Below are 19,958 nucleotides of genomic sequence, written 5' to 3'. Positions count from 1 at the left end.
GCAGCTGATCTTTATCAGGTATTGAAATTATTGTTACACTGTTTTGTGTTTTATGTGTGATTGTTTTCACTGTAGATGGTGACTTATTAGCCTCACAAGTGGTCAGAGGATTGAATGGTTGAAAATATTTACAAACTTGTGCTGCTAGCCAAGCAGTCACATTTCCAGTGAGTTACTAAGGGTTTATGCTTCAGCAGGAAATCTACATTGTAGCGATGTCATAACTGCGAACCCCTCTGAAACCTCACGGTATAACCTGATGTGCACCTTCCTGAAAATGTAACTATACACCTGTTCAGTGCCGTCTGTCTTCTGTGCATTTCCTTTTTTTTACTGCAGTTTTTGAATTGATCAGTGAGAGGATCAATCATTCTCCAGCATATAGAGTAACAATTATAGCATCAAAATAAGGATTCAAAACTGTCAAATTCCCGGAGAGCAATTGCTGAAGCTGTTGAAATGAAGGTGAGGGAATGAAAATAAAAATATATCTACCTCTGAAAAAAAAACTGACCATAACAAAGACAAAGCATCCAGGAGGGGAAAAAAGTCCCTGCATTTTATTTGTTTCAGCTGCCATCGCATATAAAACACGCAGAGATGACCAAAAGAATTAACACATAATGAACCAATAGAAGCATGAATGCTTGTAACAGGGCAGGCCACCATGTCTAAATCAGGGCTCGTCCTGTTCAATTAAAACACTTCTAATGTCGTACTCTTAAACAAGTAAGTGTGCTAATGAAAGAATCAAAATTAATGTTTACAATCTATTTATAATAGATAGTCACAATGGAAGTATCATTATTGCAAATGTTTTCATTTTCCTGAAGTCTCTATTTTTCATTCAGTCTTCACAAAAAAATACCTGTTATATTATTATTGTGATAAACAAGGTGTTTGTGGTTGTGAGTAAATTAAATGTTAAGTGGCACGAGTGTCAGTCATCTGGCTGGTAAATTTACTAACCAACAATTGTCAAATTGTGTTACAGCTAACTGGCTAACGTTAGCAAAAATGTTGACAGTAAACTTGCTAACATCATACATGATCTTCTGTTTGTTGGTGAGAGACAACAGTAATACACTCACCAGCCACTTCAACGGTTTGTTGATACAAATCAGCCAATCAGTTGGCTGCAACTAATTGCATTTAGTCATGTAGACATGTTCAAAACGACTTGCTGAAAATGAGAAAAATGCTTTGTTGATGAAAGAATTTGGAAGAGAATGGTCAATCCCCTTAGAGCTAATAGGGAGACAGTAGTAAGTCAAGTAATCACTGATCACATCCAAGGTAGCAGAAGAAGGAGAATACAGAAGAGCATTTCTGAATGCACATCAACAGATTGGGTGCCATTCCTGTCAGCTAGGAAGAGGAAACTGAAGCTACAGTTTCACATAGGCTTACAAAAATTCCACAATAAAAGACTGGAAAAACTGTTGCCTGCTCTGATGAGACACACTGCTGTGAGATTCAGATGGTAGGGTTAGAATTTGAACAATATGAAAGCATGGCTCCATCCTTCCTTATATCAAAGGTTCAGACTGGTGGTGGTGGTATAATGGCATGGGGTTATTTCCTTGGCACTTTTTCTAAACACCACAGCCTACGTGAATATTTTTTGCTGACAATGTCCACCCCTGTATGACCATAGTGCACCAGTCTTCCAATGGCGTCTTCCAGCATGAACACGACAAGGACTTCATTCTACTCAAATGGCCTCTACAACCATCAGAGCATCTTTGGGATGTGTTGGAACGGGAGATTTGCATCATGGATGAACAGCTGAAAAAAAATCTGCAGCAACTGCAGTATACCAAATAAAGTGATCGTTGGATATAAACTATAGTAAAACTCTCTTTATATTCAGGCAGTACCACAAAATGTCAAAGTCACTAAATAGTCCGTTATATAGTGAATAGTGAGTAATTTAGTTCTTATGTCAAACTCAAGGATGAATCCGTTCTACCATCCTTGATATCAATCTGCACCATAACTCAGGAGCTGATTTCTCTACCAGTTTGAAATTGTGCCGAGCTCCTGACTGGAATTTTGTTTGAAGCATCTCTATTTTACAGTTCACCACATTATCAATAACTGAAGCATCGGGTGCTGTTGTGACTATAACTTACTGTTCAATCATGATCAACTGTATTGGCAAATATCAAAATATGGTCATGCATAAATAATATGGAAACACAGCAGAAGGAAAAAAGGACAAAATAACTTACATTTAAGTCAGATTAGTTTATTTATATAGCTCTATATCACAAAATACAAATCTGTAAAGCCAACAAAAGCCTCCATCCTTAGACTCTTGATTTCGATGAAGAATAGGAAATAACACCTCAAAAGGAAACATGGAGGAAAACTTGACTGATTGGTGGGGGCACCCAACCACAGGGCAATATTTGGGGTCTGATGAGTATCTCGTGTTGGTTCATTTGGGACATCATAACAACATAACACACAGTAGCCATTTTCTCTTGAGACCCCTCGGGTCATTAGGTTTTAAATTAGGGCAGCAAACAGTAAGTTTGTTGTTTGCATGAGGAGACATATTTCAGTCTAAAAGTTGAGTAGTTAGAGCTTTTATGTATTAAAGGAATTGTGTTTTATGCTTAATTTCTCAACATTTTTATGTTACAAAATAAAATCTCTGGAAATAAAGAAAAATGTTAACTTACCATAAAAGTTTCTACACGTGACTGAGGTGGAAACTTTGTGCAGCTATAATGAGATTTTCAAACATTGCTGATCTCACTTCATTTGCATTTTTAATACTATACATTCCCCTAAATCTGTCTTTTAAAGTGCTTTAAGATTAGCAAAGGTAAAGCGAGTAGCAGTAGATTTTTTGTGTCCACTGTTAACACTGGACATTGCTTAAAAGGTTTTTTAAAAATAAGTTTGACTTCATTGTCTACTTTACTTAAAAGATTCAATACTATGATGAATCAGCAGCGGGAATGAAAAGTCCGTGGAGGTCCATGTGGACAGTGGTGGGGATGGAGGCTCGGGCGATCTCCTCAAACGTTTTGGCATCGAGCACGAGCATGAACGGAGAAATGCTGGGATCCGCAGAAACAATGGATGACAGGATGACTCCTGGATAAGGAAAAAATACAATGGAAATACACATTTTGCTCTATTATTGTGGTTTCTAAATATATAAGTTTGTGTGCTTGACAGCGTAGCTCTCACCATCATCTTCCTCCACAGCTCCGGGAGATGTGACGAACACTGGCTCTGAAGGATAGCAGTCTTTCTGCACCCATTCAACGTGTTTCCTTTCAACGATGTCAAACTTGGCGATCTGTTGGGTCATAGTGTTAAAGCAGCAGACCTCAACAACCTTAAAATAGATCATCCTAATTTTGGTTCAGGCATTCACTGTCCTCACAGATTTGAGTATTCAGCACCATACTAGGCCAACAGTAACTGACGTTTTCACTTTATTTGTTTGAAAATGCTGACTGAATGATTTACTTTGATTAGTTTAAGATTAAGATTGTTCATCCTCATATGTGCATCTGTGGAAGTTATAGTGCATAAAATACAGCCAGCGTCGTAGTTGTTTCTAGCAGTTGAAGATACCTATTGTCGTTTTCATGTAAAGAAACAGAATTTGCGTTACTGACTGATATTCAATTCATTTTTCCTACAAAACTTACAAAACTTTCCCAAAGCTGCCCCCACCCCCATCCCCCTGTTTCCGATGTTGAAATGGAGGCCTGGACCATAATTAATCCATGAAATTGGGTACAGTTAAATTGGAGGGACCTTGCTTTAATTCATTTGAATGCTTAATAAAATGTTTTGCTTGTCTTGTCCTACTTTCATATAGGTCATTTAAGGCTGGAAGAAGGAGCTGGTTAATGTATTGTCTCTGGCTTTGCATTTTACGCAAGTTGATCTTAAGGGAATCCTTCTACTTAAAAACAAAATCCAGACCATTCTTTTTTCAGTCATAAAACTGGTCAAACTCAGGACTTTGGGGTTCATGTCTTAGACTAGCTGCTTCATTATTACCATGAAATTTCATTTTCAGATGCTTTATGGATGCATTTTGACAATTTAAAAGCTTGATTATTTAAAATGAGCTTCCTCCAAGTGACAACTGAGCTCACCATCAGAAAGAGTGGGGAGCTTGGATGCCCACATTAAAAGGAACTAATTGAGGTGGTTTAGGCATGCATCCTGGGCAAAAAAGCTTCTAGGTGCATGCCCAACTTGGAATAGACCAGCAGGCAGAACCAGGTCATGCTGGAGAGAATATTTCTCTCAGCTGGTGTGGAAAAAGCTTGATAATCCCCCCTAGGAAGGATGAAGGTAGTGGCCAGTAGAGCGAGAGCTCAACTGCTTAGACTCCTACCCTTATGACCCAGGCCCCAATAAGCAGCAGAAGATAGAAGGATAAATGTTTAGGAAAAAAATCACATTTGGTGTCCAATGTTAACTACATGGAAATGTGGTTCATGTATGTATAATTGTTCACCTCAAAAGCAATGTAATTGATTTAATAAATCGATAATCAATAATGTTGCTTCACCTTGTTGGGATGAGGAGACCACTCTAGCCTGGAGCCATAGAAATATCTGTACTTTTTAGCGTTGAATTTGTAGTTGATCCCAGGCAGCTCCAAACCTTGAAGAGGAATCAGACTCATTAGGTGGATCAGACAGCATTTAATGACAGTCACTTTGTGGATGACTAACCTATAAAAAGGGTGTCTGGCTGACAATAGATTGATCCGTCCTCCTGCAAAATTGCCTGAGCCGTTGTGTCAGTCAGAGTCACCAGATTAGATCCCCTGGGAGACTCCTGAAGAACAGGCACATTGTTATTTATTGATGAAATAGAATGTAAGTGTGAGTGAATCTTCACTAAATACTAACTATACCTTGTTGATGTTGAGCGGAATAACAAATCTTTGGCAGGATGGTGGGGAGAAGCTCTTATGGCTCTGGATGAAGTTGCTAGTCTCTTTTTTGATGTTCTCCAGGTAGAACATGTTGTACAGGTTGCTGTCCTTGTAGCTGATCAGGTCAAACACCACATGGCCGTCATCCTCATAGGCATTGATGTGGTGAAAAACCACCAGGGCATCGGCATGAAAACATGTGGAGATTTCCTTTCCTGTTTTTCTATTGATGATATGAAAAAAAGTCTGGAAAAGAAAACAGGTAACAGTACTATGGAAAACCTCAAATACCTGTTATTACCAGAAATGTACTAGTCCATTGTTTTTTGGTTTCTTGGGAGACTTCAAATCAGCAATGAGCAATTTCTTGTTGTGGAAAATTTAAATCAGAGTCTAGTTTTACATAATGAGTAAATCCAGCAAAATAGAAAATGACAAACTCGGTATTTGCGGTATCGCTACTATTCTGTGTTATTTCATATCTTAAGATGATTTAAATTTGTATAAATAATTTTATACTATGATAGTGGTGCTTTTGTGCAGCGTACTTTTGTAGTACACTGTTGCCTGTTATGTTTTTGATGGCAGTGCATACAATTATTTGGTTGGTTTCCTGGCATTTGTTCAGGCTTTAATATAGATCAGCAAAAAGAAGATCTGCAATTTTTGGTACCTCACCACTGGCTTCATTTTTCAGTCCAGACTTCTGCTTGGTTTTAAGGAGGCAGCATGCTTTAACAGAGTGATGGTATGTAACATTTTATGTTTTTCAATTTGTTCTGGTGCCCACAGTGGCACAGAGAACCAACATTGCACCTTAAACTACAAATGTGAAGGGCCAAGGAGAGAGCCCTGTGGAATCCCACAAATAATCAGTATATACTGTCGGTGTAGTTTTTCTCCAATGTTCCCTCTAAGCTGCGCGCATGCACAATTGCGCACTGCTGGCACGGTCTCTGCGCACAGAAAATCTGCATTGCACACCAAAAAAGAAATATCTACCTGAATTGAAATTAAAATTAAAACTTTAACAATTCTGTTTTGCAGTGTTAGTCAGTAAGTGACTGGCTGCTCCCGTATGGGATTACAACAATGCCACCTTATCCCATAGTCCAGCCAATAATGCGATTCACATTCCTACACAGCTAATGAACGTTGTAGACAGGCTATGACAGCGTCCTTATGTGCCGACACCGGTGTTTTAGCGAGCAAAGCGGCGTGGCTGATGTGGAGTGAAGCCACTTAATGACAACGTGTACAACCATTGGAGATGTGAGCAGGACAGACGGAACAATTGACGGGAAAAGTGTGGACTTTATACCAGTTTTTAAATTGTGTTGATCGGCCACGTAAAACCGGAGTTATGATAAAAATATATGCAATGTTTGGTTTTCTTCCTGAATACTATCGTTGTTTATATTTACTGCGGGAAGAAACGGTAAAAACGGCATTTTATAAGGAAAACCTCGAAAGCACTCTCCGCCTGTGAGCAAAAACAAAACCAAAAAAACCCCACCCTTTCCTATTGGTGGAAAAATGTACCATGTCGACCAATCAAAAAATAATATGGCAACATGGCATTTATTGTTTAGGAAGGGGGAAGTTTTAGGAGTGACGGTGGTGTTTGAGATGTGAGAGATTTGCGACATTTAGTGCAAATCTTGTGTCGTTAGTGTGTAGTGTAGTCAGTAGTTTTGTTGTGTGTGTCAGAGCAATGAGGCGACTACTGAATGTTACAGGTGTTACAGGAGTGATACATCTCCTGTTGTCAGGCCTGCAGGTATCAGGCTGTTGTTGTCCTTTATCTCATAGTGGACAGAAATTATTTTTTGGAGTGGCACAAATGATTTGTGTGGCATCAGATTTGATGCAGAACAGCTGATTGTTCTAAAAATAGTTTGAAATGTTTATTTAAAAAACGCCTTGGCTGCATTTTTAGGTAAACAGCTGCAAAAACCTTTGTTGTTTGCATAACTCAGTTACTTTTTTGAAAATAACTATATAATTAATTGCCCAACATTGGTCATTATATACTGTATTTCGCAGTTACAGGACTCTCTCCCAGACCACAGACTCATACTCATAATACAAGTCAGAGCTTTATAGAAGAAAAGAAAGTTGTATTTTCAAAAATTGGAGTTCAAGTTATTTTTACTTCCAATAGCGTTAACTAGTGGTGTAACGGATCACGGTTGATCCATAATCCGAACCGATCCCACTCCACGGTTCGACACGCACGTGATCCGAAGATTTGAAAAAGAAGGAAAAAAAGTATGTGTATGGTGCGCGTGGTCAGTCCGTCAAGCGGTAGTTATGGCCAGTGCTAGCGGTCCAAGTGGAGGAGCAGAGGAGTTTGCGGCGTTTAAGCAGCCCTTTGCTGCCCAATCCGACCGGGCTAAAGCTATTACAAAAGCTATTGGGGTGTTTAGCTGCAGACGGGAGGTCGTATTCCCTTGTGCAAAACAAGGGGTTTAAACTATGATGAACATGCTTGAGCCACGCTATGATGTCCCGTTGCGCGTCCACTTCAGTGACAAGATCGTACCATAATGCTGTAATTTGATTATTTTAATAAACCATGTGTGACCACAGTGCACACGTCTGCTGTTGCTCACAGTGGTCCAAGGGACCGTTCGTTTAGACACATGAAAAATTAGAGGGAACATTGTTTTTCTCTGAGTAGATTTTTTCTTAATTGCTTAAATGACAACTTATATATAATTTCACTATTAGGAGTTGATAAAAATTTGGAAGACTTACCATATCATCCTGATCAAATTTGAGGCAGCCTCCCCAGTTGACCCCCCTGAAGTAGGCAGTGGCAAGTTTGACAATATCCAGTTTGAAAGGTTGCTCCACAAACACAATGTAGTTCTCAGTCATCCCAAAGCTGTGGAAGTAGCTTGGAAAAAGTGAGGAGCGAAAAGGGACTGAACAGATCTGCTGCACTTTCCTCAGCGCTGACTTTTTGTGATTTTTATCTGAAACAGTCAACACAGTGTTGTAAGCTTCACTTTAATTGCTTGTTACTCTGTTCACTTGTCTTCATTTCTTGATTTTAAAAAGGGAGAACCAATAATTTAAAAATCATTAATGAAGTAAATGAAAGTAAATGAAGCAAATGAAAATAAAGTGAGCTACTGTGACACACACTTTGTAAATGATAGTGTAACAGTTCATATCAACTGTCTTCTTTGAGAGGTCTGATTGTGGTGTCATAAATCAATTAAACCTAAGTTGTAATCAAATGAATACGTGGCTCATGGAGCACACAATGGCAAATAAGTAACTTTACTGCTGTGCATAGGTTTACTATATTCTCAGAATGATATCTAATTACTGCTAAATAATTTATCTTGAGGATTTAAAGTTTAGGAACAGAAATAAACAGGACAGAATGAATTACTGCAGACACCATACCTGAGGCATCAGCTGGGACTTTGAAGATCATATATTTTGGCTGGCCAAAACCAATAATAGCAGTCCCCATATTGTACGCATTGCCCTCCTCATCGTAGTGTGGATGAGCCGTTGCTAGGTTCAAGGCAATGTGGTTCCTGTAGTTTTTCTGAAATTAATACAGGGCAGTACATTTGAGGAAGGACAAATCTTTCACAGAGATGCTTGTTGCCATTATATCCAACTGTGGTGCTAAACAAAACTCATATAGTTACTTTTTACCTTTGGGCATTCAACAGTGGACCATTTAACGAAAACCTGAACCTTTTTAAAATGTTCCCAGGCAGAATGTGCAGACTAACTTACCCTGCCGATAGTTTCCAGGGTGTTAGGGTCAATCTGATTTATGTAGTTGACCTCGGAGGAAGCGTAGTAGTCCTGACCATAACGAATTATGTTGATCAAGTTGTTGTCAGTAAAGTCAGAAATGACATTCTGGAGGTGTGTGAATGCCCTGGTGAGAGAGCGTGGAAGGTTTTTTTGGGGCACACAGCTGAAATTATTCAGTATTGGTATACATTCCTAAGAAAACAAATATCCAATCAACCAAACGTCTTTAGGTAATGTTTATGCAAGTAAACCTCTTACTAACCCAGAGAATTGCATTTTGCACTTTCATCAACTGATGAATTGAAGCAGATATTCTGATTTAGAAAAAAAAACATCAGAAAAACCTAAAATGTCTTGGCTAGTCTGTCCCAGGTTACTTAAAGTGGTCTGTACATATCTGAAATCATCAAACCCCAAATGGACCAAGACCACAAGACTTGTAAGGTTTGATTCAGATTTCTATGTTCATCCATCCGTCCATCAGTCCATCCATCCATTTAGCTCTTGTTGTATGCTAGGTAAACTAACACAGAACTGTGATATCCATCCATGATAAATTGAAGCAGAGACTTTAGATGTACTACACTTGTTCGGTTCCAGATTTAAAATCTCTTATATCTACTAAACATAGAAAGCTAGAGTGGACAAAAGCTGAATGGGCTGAACTTGAGCTTTTTAAGTCTGTTCTGGACTGAAACTAGAAAGATCTGAAATCTGAGTATTATATATTCTGTAAGATCATGATCTGGATGGGCTTTACCTGGAGAAGATGTTTTTGCAAGGATCAGGGTAGATCATGGTGCCAAACTCAGAGACAACAATCTTGTCTGCCTTGATGTTTCTCTTATAGGTGTCGCTCTTCAGAAACTTACTTCTGTAAGTCACCTCACCTGAAATAGCAATATCAGAACATTGAACATATTCAGCAGTACCATGGACAACTGACAGTCAACAGTTAAATGATGCTGAAGGTTTATCAAAGTCTGACCATTGCTGAAGGTGAAGCTGTGGATGAGCGACAAGCCGTCAAACCAGTGGTTGTACTCAGAGTTACCTACAGAGAAAAGCCCAGGCCCGTTCCTCAGCAGGGTGCCCTGCAGCCAGGAAGGGACAGATCCTGCAGGTCAAAGGTTACAAACACCACTGTTAATGGGCTTTAAATCCATTCTTAACACAGAAGCTTTGTGAAAGCAATCTAACCAAAAGGTCCATTGTGGAGTTGTGGAACTTTTTTATCTTACTACACATTTGGGGTTTGGATTACTGTGAAGTGATCAAAAGGTTGTAAACTCTTAACTTGAAATTTTAATGGACGTTAGGTTAAGAAAGAACTGTTAACCAGAAGAGCTCAATAAAAATAAGTGATAGAGGGCCACAATCCTAATTTCAGTGATAACTGAAGCAAAGTCAGATCCACCAGAAATTAATTTATGCAAAATTAAAGCCCCATATGTCCTTTAAATATCTCCATAAATCCATGTTTTAAAGACACCACAGTTATGATTCTTATATATAAAATGGGAAAATGGTTCTGGTTAAGGTATTGATATAAAGGAACATTTGTATTGAAGAATTTTCACTGTGAGGTAATTTTGGAGGATAATGAAATGTAACTACTAATAAACTACTCCATGATTACAATCATTAAATGGTCAGCAACTCCAGTGCCACACAACAGGTAAATAATAATAATAATAATAATATATACAGAGCTTATGACTTGAGTCATCCATTCAGTCTGACACATGCAAAGCACATAAAACAAACATCTACTCAGGATTTCCTCTATATGACCAATAAAAGCTGCAAAGTTTCTAATTTAACATAAACAAAACATAACAACAAATGAACATTATAACTCTGGAGGCAGATGCTAGAAAATACTTTATACTACAGAGACTTAAACCTACACTTGCAACAAGTGGAGGTTCAAGTCTTCAGAGTTTGGCACTGCTCCCTGTTTGCTATGCATTTATCGGTGTCACATTCTACTTGGTGCAATAGAATATGTTGGTAATGTCAGCAGACAGTCTATTTAAGCCTATTCTAACCTTTTGAGCTGTATGTTTTGTTTTTGTTTGTTCAGGTGGAAACCTTCCAAAAGAGCAAGCTGAATTTATTAATGACTCTTTAAACCAACAGACTCAACATTTTACAAACTCTTTAATGGTTCAAACTCACCTTTCACTTCGGCTTTCACTGGCTCTGGAGTTTCACATCCATTTCTTGAAATAATTGACTGCATGCTTTACTTCCTGAGCTACAAGCCTCGTATGTTTCCCAGAGTGCACTGCTCCGATTGAGTCCCACCTCTGATTGAAAGCACAGACAGCAGCTGACTACGTGATACTTGCAGGCTTCAGGAAACATAAGTGCAGCTGATTATGTAAGTGAGCTGGAATGGACTTTACTTGGCTTTTCATAATAGTCTAAAGTCTATTATAAAGTCTGCCTGTTGGCTTACTTCAAGCACCATTTAGATGTTAATAACTGGGCTTATGTTGTCCACAGCTACATTACATTCATCAAATCAGACAAATCAAAACAACTAAAACATAATTTTTAACTATATTTTACATTTTTATTTAATTTGATCTATAGGCTCTGTCACTTTTTTGTTTTTACACAAAATTCAATTGAAACAACATATTTTTTTATTTAAAAATCCAAACTTATTTTAATGTTTTATACTATCACTATATCTCTAAACTGTCTTATTGCCAATTTTTCTTTTGCGTCTTTAAAGCTGGATGAATCTTTAAGCTCAGGTCTGATTGATAATCTGTAAGCCAGTGATAAGAATTCTCATTATCTAAATATGAACTGTAAATTGCTGTGTTGTTCAATAGTTATGTCTAGCTTCATAGCTAGAAATATATATTTCACTTTTACAGTTTACTAAGAGGCATGACTTTGACTAACAGCAAACATTTGGATCTTTTTGGTTTAGAAACAATAATTGTTTACAGTTGATTACAGCATTAGGTGCTAATTAAATCATTGCAGCACTAATCATCATAGTCCAGCTGAAACACATTTTGACTTTGTACACTATAAAAAGTCCTCCACCTGCGTGTAATGTAAAGTAACAGATGTAATCTAAATCAGTTTACAACTTTGCAAATGCTCTTATCGGGATATTTCTCCAGGTCAGAGTGTGTCCTGGCACTGTGTCCTAGAAATTACTCAACCTAGAATAATACATCATAGTCTAACACCTATTAGAAGCTTTGACTCAGCATTTGATTGTTATATAATGAATGACACGATTGAATCCAATCTACTTAGATTCTTTATTTACCTTTTTTTTCTTCTCCTTTACATCTGTTAAATAGCTACTTTGCAGATTAAAATATTCATTCAAAATCAGAACCTCATCTTTTGGTATATAAACATCATTACAGTGATTTACCTTTAGAAATGTTTTGTATATAGACCCTACTTTCACAGATGCATCAGCTGTGGACCAATACCCCGATTTGAATAAACAATTTGGCTGAAATTGATGGCAAGTCATCGGTTAGTTGAACCTCAGATTCAGGGGTTCCTGCGGGACCATTGGGTATCAGGCTTGTTGTTGTAAGCTTTGGTCTCTGTACAACTGCAATGAAAGCTTCATCTCCATCGCTTGCTATAAGGCCTATTTGTTCCTGGTAGACAGTGAACAGTCAAGGTATGGAGGGTGTCACATTTTCAGATTCTTATCTTTGCGTTTTGTGGAGGATGTAGGTCTGCTGTCTTCAACAAACAACGACTTCCACTGGGTCGATGTACTGGGATGGTAGCAGCTGACTGTAAAGTTGTTGAGTTACGAATCAGCACCTCCAACTCTGAATTCATTGTTTTCAACTGGAAAAGAGTGCAGTGTCTCTTCAAGTTGTGAGTGAGAAGTATCTCAGGTCTGTTCATGAGTGAGAGGAGAGCGCAGTGAGATATTGACAGACTGGTTACTGTACCAGTCTGTTGTGGTAAAGAGACCAAGATACCTCTTATGTGATTTTTTTTTAGCTTGTCCAACTGGGAGTAGACCACAGGTAAGACCAAAGACATACTGTAGAGATTAGAGATGCTGATACTTTGGTCCTGCTTTTTTAATTTATTTTTTGTTGTTAGTTATTCAGCCTTTGCATCAGAACAAGAAATTAAAAATAATAATTATAATTATTTACAATGTAAATAGAGAGTAACTTCTCACTCACGCACCACTGTCTGACTTTCTTATGGCTACATCAGGGGTGTCCAAACTTTTTTCACTGAGGGCCACATACATAAAAATATAGGAAAAATATAAAAATATAAAAGTGGTCAAATATGTTATATTGGTGAATATAATTAAAGACAAAACTGCCTTCATCACAGCTTTCCATAAATGGATCTTTATTGATTTATTCATAAAAAGCTTTGGTAGCTCATTCTCAGAACAGCAGCCTCAGATTTCTTCTTAGACAGAAGATTTACAGCACAGAGAAAAACAATAAAGGGGAAAATGGGACGGGTACATTTCAAGCTTGTTATTTAAGTTATTAGACTTAGCAACACACCTATTTACGTTCGTTTGAAACCGTTATCAACATTAACAGACTGAACTGGACTTAATAACAGGCGTCCGTATAATTTTAGTAAATTATTCTGGTGAGTATCAGCTGCGCTGGGTATGTAAATCGGGCCATCCAGCTGCGGTGCTGATCGCCACTCGTGCCAAAAATCCGGACAAATGTCACTTGATCAAGGAGCAAATCTGCATCAGATGAGATCAGCTGACTTTGCGTGTGCGTGCGCTGTGCACAGCGGTGTGTACTCTGTGTGTTAACAAGAGAAACGCATATAACAAATTGGTGCGCAAAAGCAGGGTAGTGACAGAATTGATGCGCATTATTGATATTTGAAGCATGTGTACCTGCACGTGCATGCTTATTAACACACGGGTACTGTGGAATATATTTTTTACTCACCTAAAGCGCTCGTGCTCTCGTCCACTCCCCGCAAAAAAATTAGCAGCTGTGCGGTGTCTGTGCCATCAGTGCTCGGATCGCATGCGATGGAGTAAAAATCAAAAGCACAGCTTTATCAGACAGTTGCAGTTTAATGTTGGCTGACGAGTCTTCGATGCGTCGCACAACTGGATTTCTGGACACGCTGACGTTGTTGAAGTCCTGCACTTTTTCCGGGCACATTATTTCGGTGACTTTAACGAGGCCGTGTTTTATGAGGTCTCCATCTGAAAAAGGCTTGCCATGTCTTGCCATGAGTTTGGCGACCTCATAGCTGGCTATTGGAGCCTTTTCCTGGACACTTTGAGCACGAAAAAAAATACTGTTGCTGACCCCGCAGGAGAGCTACCCTTTGCTTTAATTTCTGCTCTCTCCAGTGTAGGGTGCATAGGCCTGATGTTTGGTTTCATAATGACGTCGTACATTATACTCTTTCATAACTGCCACAGTTTCAGTGCAGATCAAACAGACACACGTCCCACTGAATTCTTTGAAGAAATATTCACTCTCCCACCCTGTCTGAAATTTTCTGCACTCACTTTTCTACCTTTCGCTTCTTTGGTTCTGTCATGTTTAGTAACTTGGGGTAAATTTCTTCTGTGATTGTCCTTTTTGGTGGAGCAACTGCCTTGATCAACAGCAGCTCCCCCTGGTGTTAAAACTAAGAAGTGCAATACACTCCAGCAAAAGTTGAAGTGCGGCCATATTCTATTCTATTTATAAAATTACTTGCGGGCCAATTAAAAATGGACCGCGGGCCGGAGTTTGGACACCCCTGGGCTACATCCATTTTTTATATGCAAAATATAAATGGTTATAATGTATAAATGTAGTAATTGATCCATGTATTAAAAAAAAAAGAAGCCCAGATGAAGAAGCCACATACAGACTGTTTTGGATGAAAAATGACGTTTATTACAAACACAGAGAGCTGTTAGCAGTCAGTTAGCAGCTGTTAGTTCTGTACAAATAACACTGGTTGATTGGTTAGTTGAGTTTGCCAGTCGGCAACAAGGCTGGGTCTCAAACAGCACCCTATGCCTTTGTAGTGTACTATTTTTCATCCTAAACCTTAGTACACTACCTTTCACCTCCAACCATTCATAGTGCACTGATTTCTAAGCTGTGTGCTATTTCCCACCTTATAACACCTCTATAGTGCACAGTTATCCATCTTACACCTTTAATCATGGTCCACATTTTATTTTAAGCTTTACTTTGTAGCACCTTCATTGTGAAATACATTTAACTTTCAAACTCTTCATAATGCACAGCTTTCCACCTGTTAGAGTTCCTTTTGAAATGCTCGGCAATCAAATCGAAACCCTTCTGGTGCACTCCGAGTTCCAAAGTTGTGACCTTGCTCATGTTTTAAGCATTTTGAACACTATAATCATTTTTTTTTTGCATTGACAGTTATCACACTGACACAAAATCCTTTGCCAGCTCTGTTAAAGGAACAAAGTGGCATCTGTTTTTAAGGGTCATTCACCTGACGAATGTCATGTTGATGTTAAGTAGCTTGAAGGTCTTTAAGGACTCGATATTAACTTATATTTTAGACAGTCATAATTTGTATTTGCATGTTTATGTGAAGAAGTGGATGTTGGTATTTATAATGACTATTACAAGACATTAACACTGTCTTTTTCTGCTTTTTCAATACAAACTTGGACATTTGTGTAATATGTTTCCAGTTTCCTGAAAAGGCCTGCTGCTGTTTAGCTGCAAATTAACAAGTATTTTGAAGAAACCAGTTTATCCCCAATTATAAAGGAAAAAGAGTAACTAATCATCATATTCAACATTTTAATAATAATAATAATAAAAGAAAATTCAGTATCAGGGAGTATGAGAAATAGTTTGTATACTGACATCTGTTTCCTTAAAAAGATGAGAAACAGTAGATTGGTCACACTATACTGTTTTGTTTTACTGTTTCTCTTGTGAGAAATCAGCACTATAGTGTTTTATCAGTCTAACACTAAAGAAAAGAATTTACACTGCTGAACGGAAGCTGAGATACAGCAGGGATAACCGCTAGCAAGGATGGTTTTTTTTTTTTTAGAGAACAGATGTCAGTTTATTAACTATTTTTCAGCCAGTATACAACAGGCAGACAGGAACGCTTCCCCTCATAATTACAGCCACGAATTACAAACTGTTTAACAAATGTGATAAAATGTTGTGTAATTTGCAGCTAAACGTTAGATTTTTAATATAATATTTAAGAGATTTGACACAAAATTACCCAGTAAAGTAAATGTTGCCAAACAGTATTTAACCCAAAGTACCATCTTGAACCAGAAAGTTATGGACAATCTGATGTCCACCATTCAGCTTAGAAAAATATTTGAAACAGACTGAATCAAAGCTATGCTGCCAAACATAGTTTGACATTTAGTAGAAAGCCAGGTTTGCAGTAGCTGGGACAAAAAGTCTAATGAATGTCATAGTCAAGTGCCATCGGTGTGTGTTGCCCTTTAAGAAAACATTAGGTTTCCTTCAAGTCTGTCTTAATATACTAGTCCCAATCACATTCCATATGCACATTAAGAGAAGCTTTAGTAACATATTTTCTTTTGAAACCTGCTCAGGAATCAGGTGTTTCTTGGTTTCTGTTGTAGCTTTTTTTTTTTTTTAACCAAAAAAATCCCAAACAAATTTAATAATCTGGAAATGCTACAATCTACAATCTACCTATTTCATTGGGCATTTATTGTTTACAAATGCAAATACAGTTTAAACAGCTAAATCATAGATGGTTAATAGTTTTGAGATTTGTATTCTGTATTTGATTTCTTGATCCTTAAAAAATGATCCAGAAAGGACAGACTGAGCTTAAGCTATATGCGTATATCACCATATGTTGATGATGTGATTCTGTTTTATTACCAAATTACACAAATCACTTCAAACCCACCCTAAAGGTCCAGCTAAGTGACTTCAAATAACTAAGGTGAAACCTTGCAGACAGCTACACTGTGTCACCTGTCACTCAACAAGGTCCCACCCCTAATAACGCAAACATTAAGCCTTAATGCAGTTTAAACATGTGAGTTATGAACTAAATTCAGCCCCATACAGTTGTTACAAAGAAACTAGACCAAAACTGTTTTCTGTAGCAGGCTGAAGTTGGACATTTTAACATGGGAGACTAAGTATAGGGACTCATTTTTGCAGCATCAAGTGGACATTAGAGGAACTGAAAGTTTTGTTAGTGTCATTATAATTCTGCTAACAGAAACCAGAAAGCTGTTGCCTACAGGTTGTACATTTTTAGATCAGTTTAAAGAAGTTATATTAAGATAGACTTGGAAGAACTCAAACTTTTCCTTTAACACCAGTTAAATCATTCATAGTTTGCTTCATAGCACACTATCCTCCACCCTAACCGCTCTTTAGTGCACCTGACAGGCTGCGCAGCTCCTTAAGGACCGGGGTGTTGTCTGAGAATGGCACCAGAGAAACAGAGAGAGAGAGAGAGAGAGAGAGGTAGAGAGAGAGAGAGACAGATAGAGAGAGACAGGTAGAGAGCGTGCTGAAGGTTACAGCTTCGGTTTTAGTAGAAACAGACAGTCACAGTAGGTTGGGCTGCTGAGAGACAGACCGGTTCAGTGTCCACAGTACATAGAGTAGCAGTTGGACGTCTGGTCTATATACAGGAACGAGAAATGCATAATCAGAATATCAAACTAACCAAAGCTGAGGCCGCCTTGTTGACTGGAGAAAGACAGAGAAGGGGCGGGGCGGGAGGAGGGCGGCAGCAGCTCTGGTTTGCTATAAAAACCAACCAAACGAATAAACAAACAAAAAATGGTGTCACCGCAAACACAACGATTCGTCATGGCAACGCTACACCGGGACACCACCTAACTGTCGGTGGAAAAACACACACACACATAGGACGGCGTTACTAACACACGCACACACACGCTCTCCCTCGCTCTCATGCACACGCACGCAGTTATTAATATGACAAACATTTTCTCTCATTTTTTTTCTCTCTATTAAGGTGAAAAACAGATTCTATTATTCTTAATTATCTTCATAGTAATCTTCATCTGCATCTTCATCATAGCATTGGTGTGTGTATGAAGTGTGTGTGTGTGTGTCCTCAGTCTCTTTATACACACTATTAACAGAACGACGCGTAGAGAACTCAGTTCTGATTGGCTGATAGGTCTTTTTGCCTCTTCTCGTCCAGGAGGCTTTCATTTATTTATTTATTTTGACTGTCTTTTCTTCCTGGAGTCCCCGTCTGGATGGTGGTGATGATGACTGTAATGATGGTCATATCCCTTCCACTGACCCACGGAGAACAGTTTGTGAAGTCATAAGAGTGGGTTATTGGTTGCTTGGGACCCTGACGGCAGCGTCTGATAGAACGAGGTGAAGAGCTGTGTTCTGGCTGAATGTTAAAGCACCAGGAATGAGGGAGGAGACTAACAGTACCTGCTGCTGGGAGAGTGTATGTGTGTGTGTGTTTAAAGTCTAAAATGCTGAACAGTAATCAGGGTCTGAAACATGTCAGGAAACCTTCAGCGCATAAATGATGGCAGTGTCTACCTCTCCAGTTCCTAACCCTCTGATGGGTCACAGCACTGTTACATAAAGAGACAACAATGGAAAAAAGGTGGAGATTATTTTGTGAAAGAGAAAACTCTGAGCTGGTCCTGAAATCTGACCAGGATGCCTGTTGAACTCCTCACTTTTGGGTTTTTTTTTAAGCCTAACTGAGGATGGACACCAAACTCTCTGGAGAGATTTGTTGTCTGTCGTAGGAAAACCTCAGGAGGTCTCCAATAAGAACTGGACCAGCCGAGATTAGTTCATTGACTCTGGAGTCTCTTGACACCATTGACAGTCAAAATAGAGGGAAATGTTACTACTGCTGTTTGTGCTGTTTTGCTGAATCGATATGGTTCAACTTTATTACTGAAGAAAGTGATGGAGTCGGTTATGCTTTGGAAGGAAGCAGTTTTCCTTATAGTTTCAAACACCGCAATCCACTCACTGTATTTGCATGAGAAACATGAGGCAAATCTTTGCTTTCCATTTGGATTGAGTTCACCACAAGGACTCACTTATATTCCCCACGTGTGAACAAGATCCTGAGATTCTACATCAATCAACTACAACTCAAACACTATCTGTCCTTTTCTATTCATAGCCAACTGTGAATAGTGACCAAAGAGAGACCAAGGACCAATATTGGATACGAGGATTCAAGCAGAAGAAATTCTAATAGCCCGAAGGGTCTGGACTGGATCAGGATCTTGGTCTTTTGGGAGAGGCTCAAAGTAGAGCATCTATTCCACAATGAAAGGATCCACTTGTGGTTCATACATCCAACTAGGATCCCTGTTAAACACCTTCTAGGTGAGGTGTTTAGCAAGTTCAACCTTGCTACCTCTCTGGAGGTGATGCCTGAGGACATTAAGGTCTAGTTTATTCTGCTTAGTCTACTGCTATTGACTGAGAACAATCTTTAGGCATAATCACACCATTCTGGACTTCAAATAATCTGCAATCAACTTTTTACAAAGATTGTTAGAAATTTTGAGTTAAAACCAAACAACCAACTAGAACACTAATTACACTTTAATTTGTTGACGTCAGGCAAGTATGCTCCAGCTCCACTGTTACACACTTTGGGGATCCATGAAGCTGCTATGGAGGGTTGCCCCTTGGACCCAGATGTAATATTAAGGATATTCTGCAATGCTTAAAACTTTCACATAATTCCTAATGATTGTTTCTGACAAATCTCATCAGGTGAGAAAATGAGAAAGTGGAGGAGACATATTTTTGTCCAAAGTGCCAGACACGCAGACATTGCCATCGTCATGTTTACCTTTTTGCTGCACAAATATTTCCCAACATGCTTTTGACCCATTTTGCATTTAGTATTTGGAGTGCTGTCATTGTGTTTGTGTATGTACTAATAGTAAACCAGATTCTGACCCTGCTGCCAGTGTGTGTTTGTTCATGTGTATGTGTCAGTGTGTGTTGAGCACGCTGCGTGGTACCCAGCCCTCGGCGGCTGGCGAATCGCTGTTGGCCGGCCGATAGACCAGACTCTGACCCTGCTGGTTGGACGCCAGAATCTGAACCTTCTCCCCCCGAAACACAGAGATCTCATCCTCCCGCACCGCCACGAAGTCCTGCAGCACCAGAACCAGTTCCTGAAGGGTCAAAGGTCATATGGTCTGATGTAAGAAAGTTTTTCAAGAACTTATGGTACACAA

General features: G+C 38.8%; 2 protein-coding genes across 4 annotated transcripts in view; both read right to left on the bottom strand.

The window, feature by feature from the left end:
• Positions 1 to 2,246: 2,246 nt before the first annotated feature.
• LOC146361505 (beta,beta-carotene 15,15'-dioxygenase-like) lies at positions 2,247 to 14,475 on the bottom strand. The gene is made up of 12 exons (XM_084920734.1): positions 13,669 to 14,475; positions 10,898 to 13,515; positions 9,705 to 9,833; positions 9,477 to 9,606; positions 8,693 to 8,840; positions 8,348 to 8,495; positions 7,688 to 7,908; positions 4,907 to 5,173; positions 4,722 to 4,827; positions 4,556 to 4,650; positions 3,208 to 3,319; positions 2,247 to 3,111 (listed from the first exon to the last, which is right to left on the bottom strand). Exons 2-12 carry the CDS (start codon positions 10,959 to 10,961, stop codon positions 2,951 to 2,953), a joined length of 1,581 nt encoding a protein of 526 aa, XP_084776860.1. The 5' UTR covers positions 10,962 to 13,515; positions 13,669 to 14,475; the 3' UTR covers positions 2,247 to 2,950.
• A 124-nt stretch (positions 14,476 to 14,599) lies between these two features.
• Positions 14,600 to 19,958, bottom strand: part of LOC146361504 (kalirin-like) — a 57,149-nt gene continuing 51,790 nt past the window's right edge. For all 3 annotated transcript variants that reach the window (XM_084920672.1, XM_084920674.1, XM_084920673.1), the window contains one exon: positions 14,600 to 19,895. In XM_084920672.1, the coding sequence (XP_084776798.1) occupies positions 19,710 to 19,895 (186 nt within the window). In that variant the 3' untranslated portion in view covers positions 14,600 to 19,709. The remainder of the gene's footprint in view (positions 19,896 to 19,958) is intronic.

The sequence above is a fragment of the Perissodus microlepis genome, chromosome 23, assembly GCF_051167445.1.
Source record: "Perissodus microlepis isolate ML-2025 ecotype Zambia chromosome 23, ASM5116744v1, whole genome shotgun sequence".
NCBI lineage: Eukaryota > Metazoa > Chordata > Actinopteri > Cichliformes > Cichlidae > Perissodus > Perissodus microlepis.
This window is presented reverse-complemented; position numbering and strand designations above follow the sequence as displayed.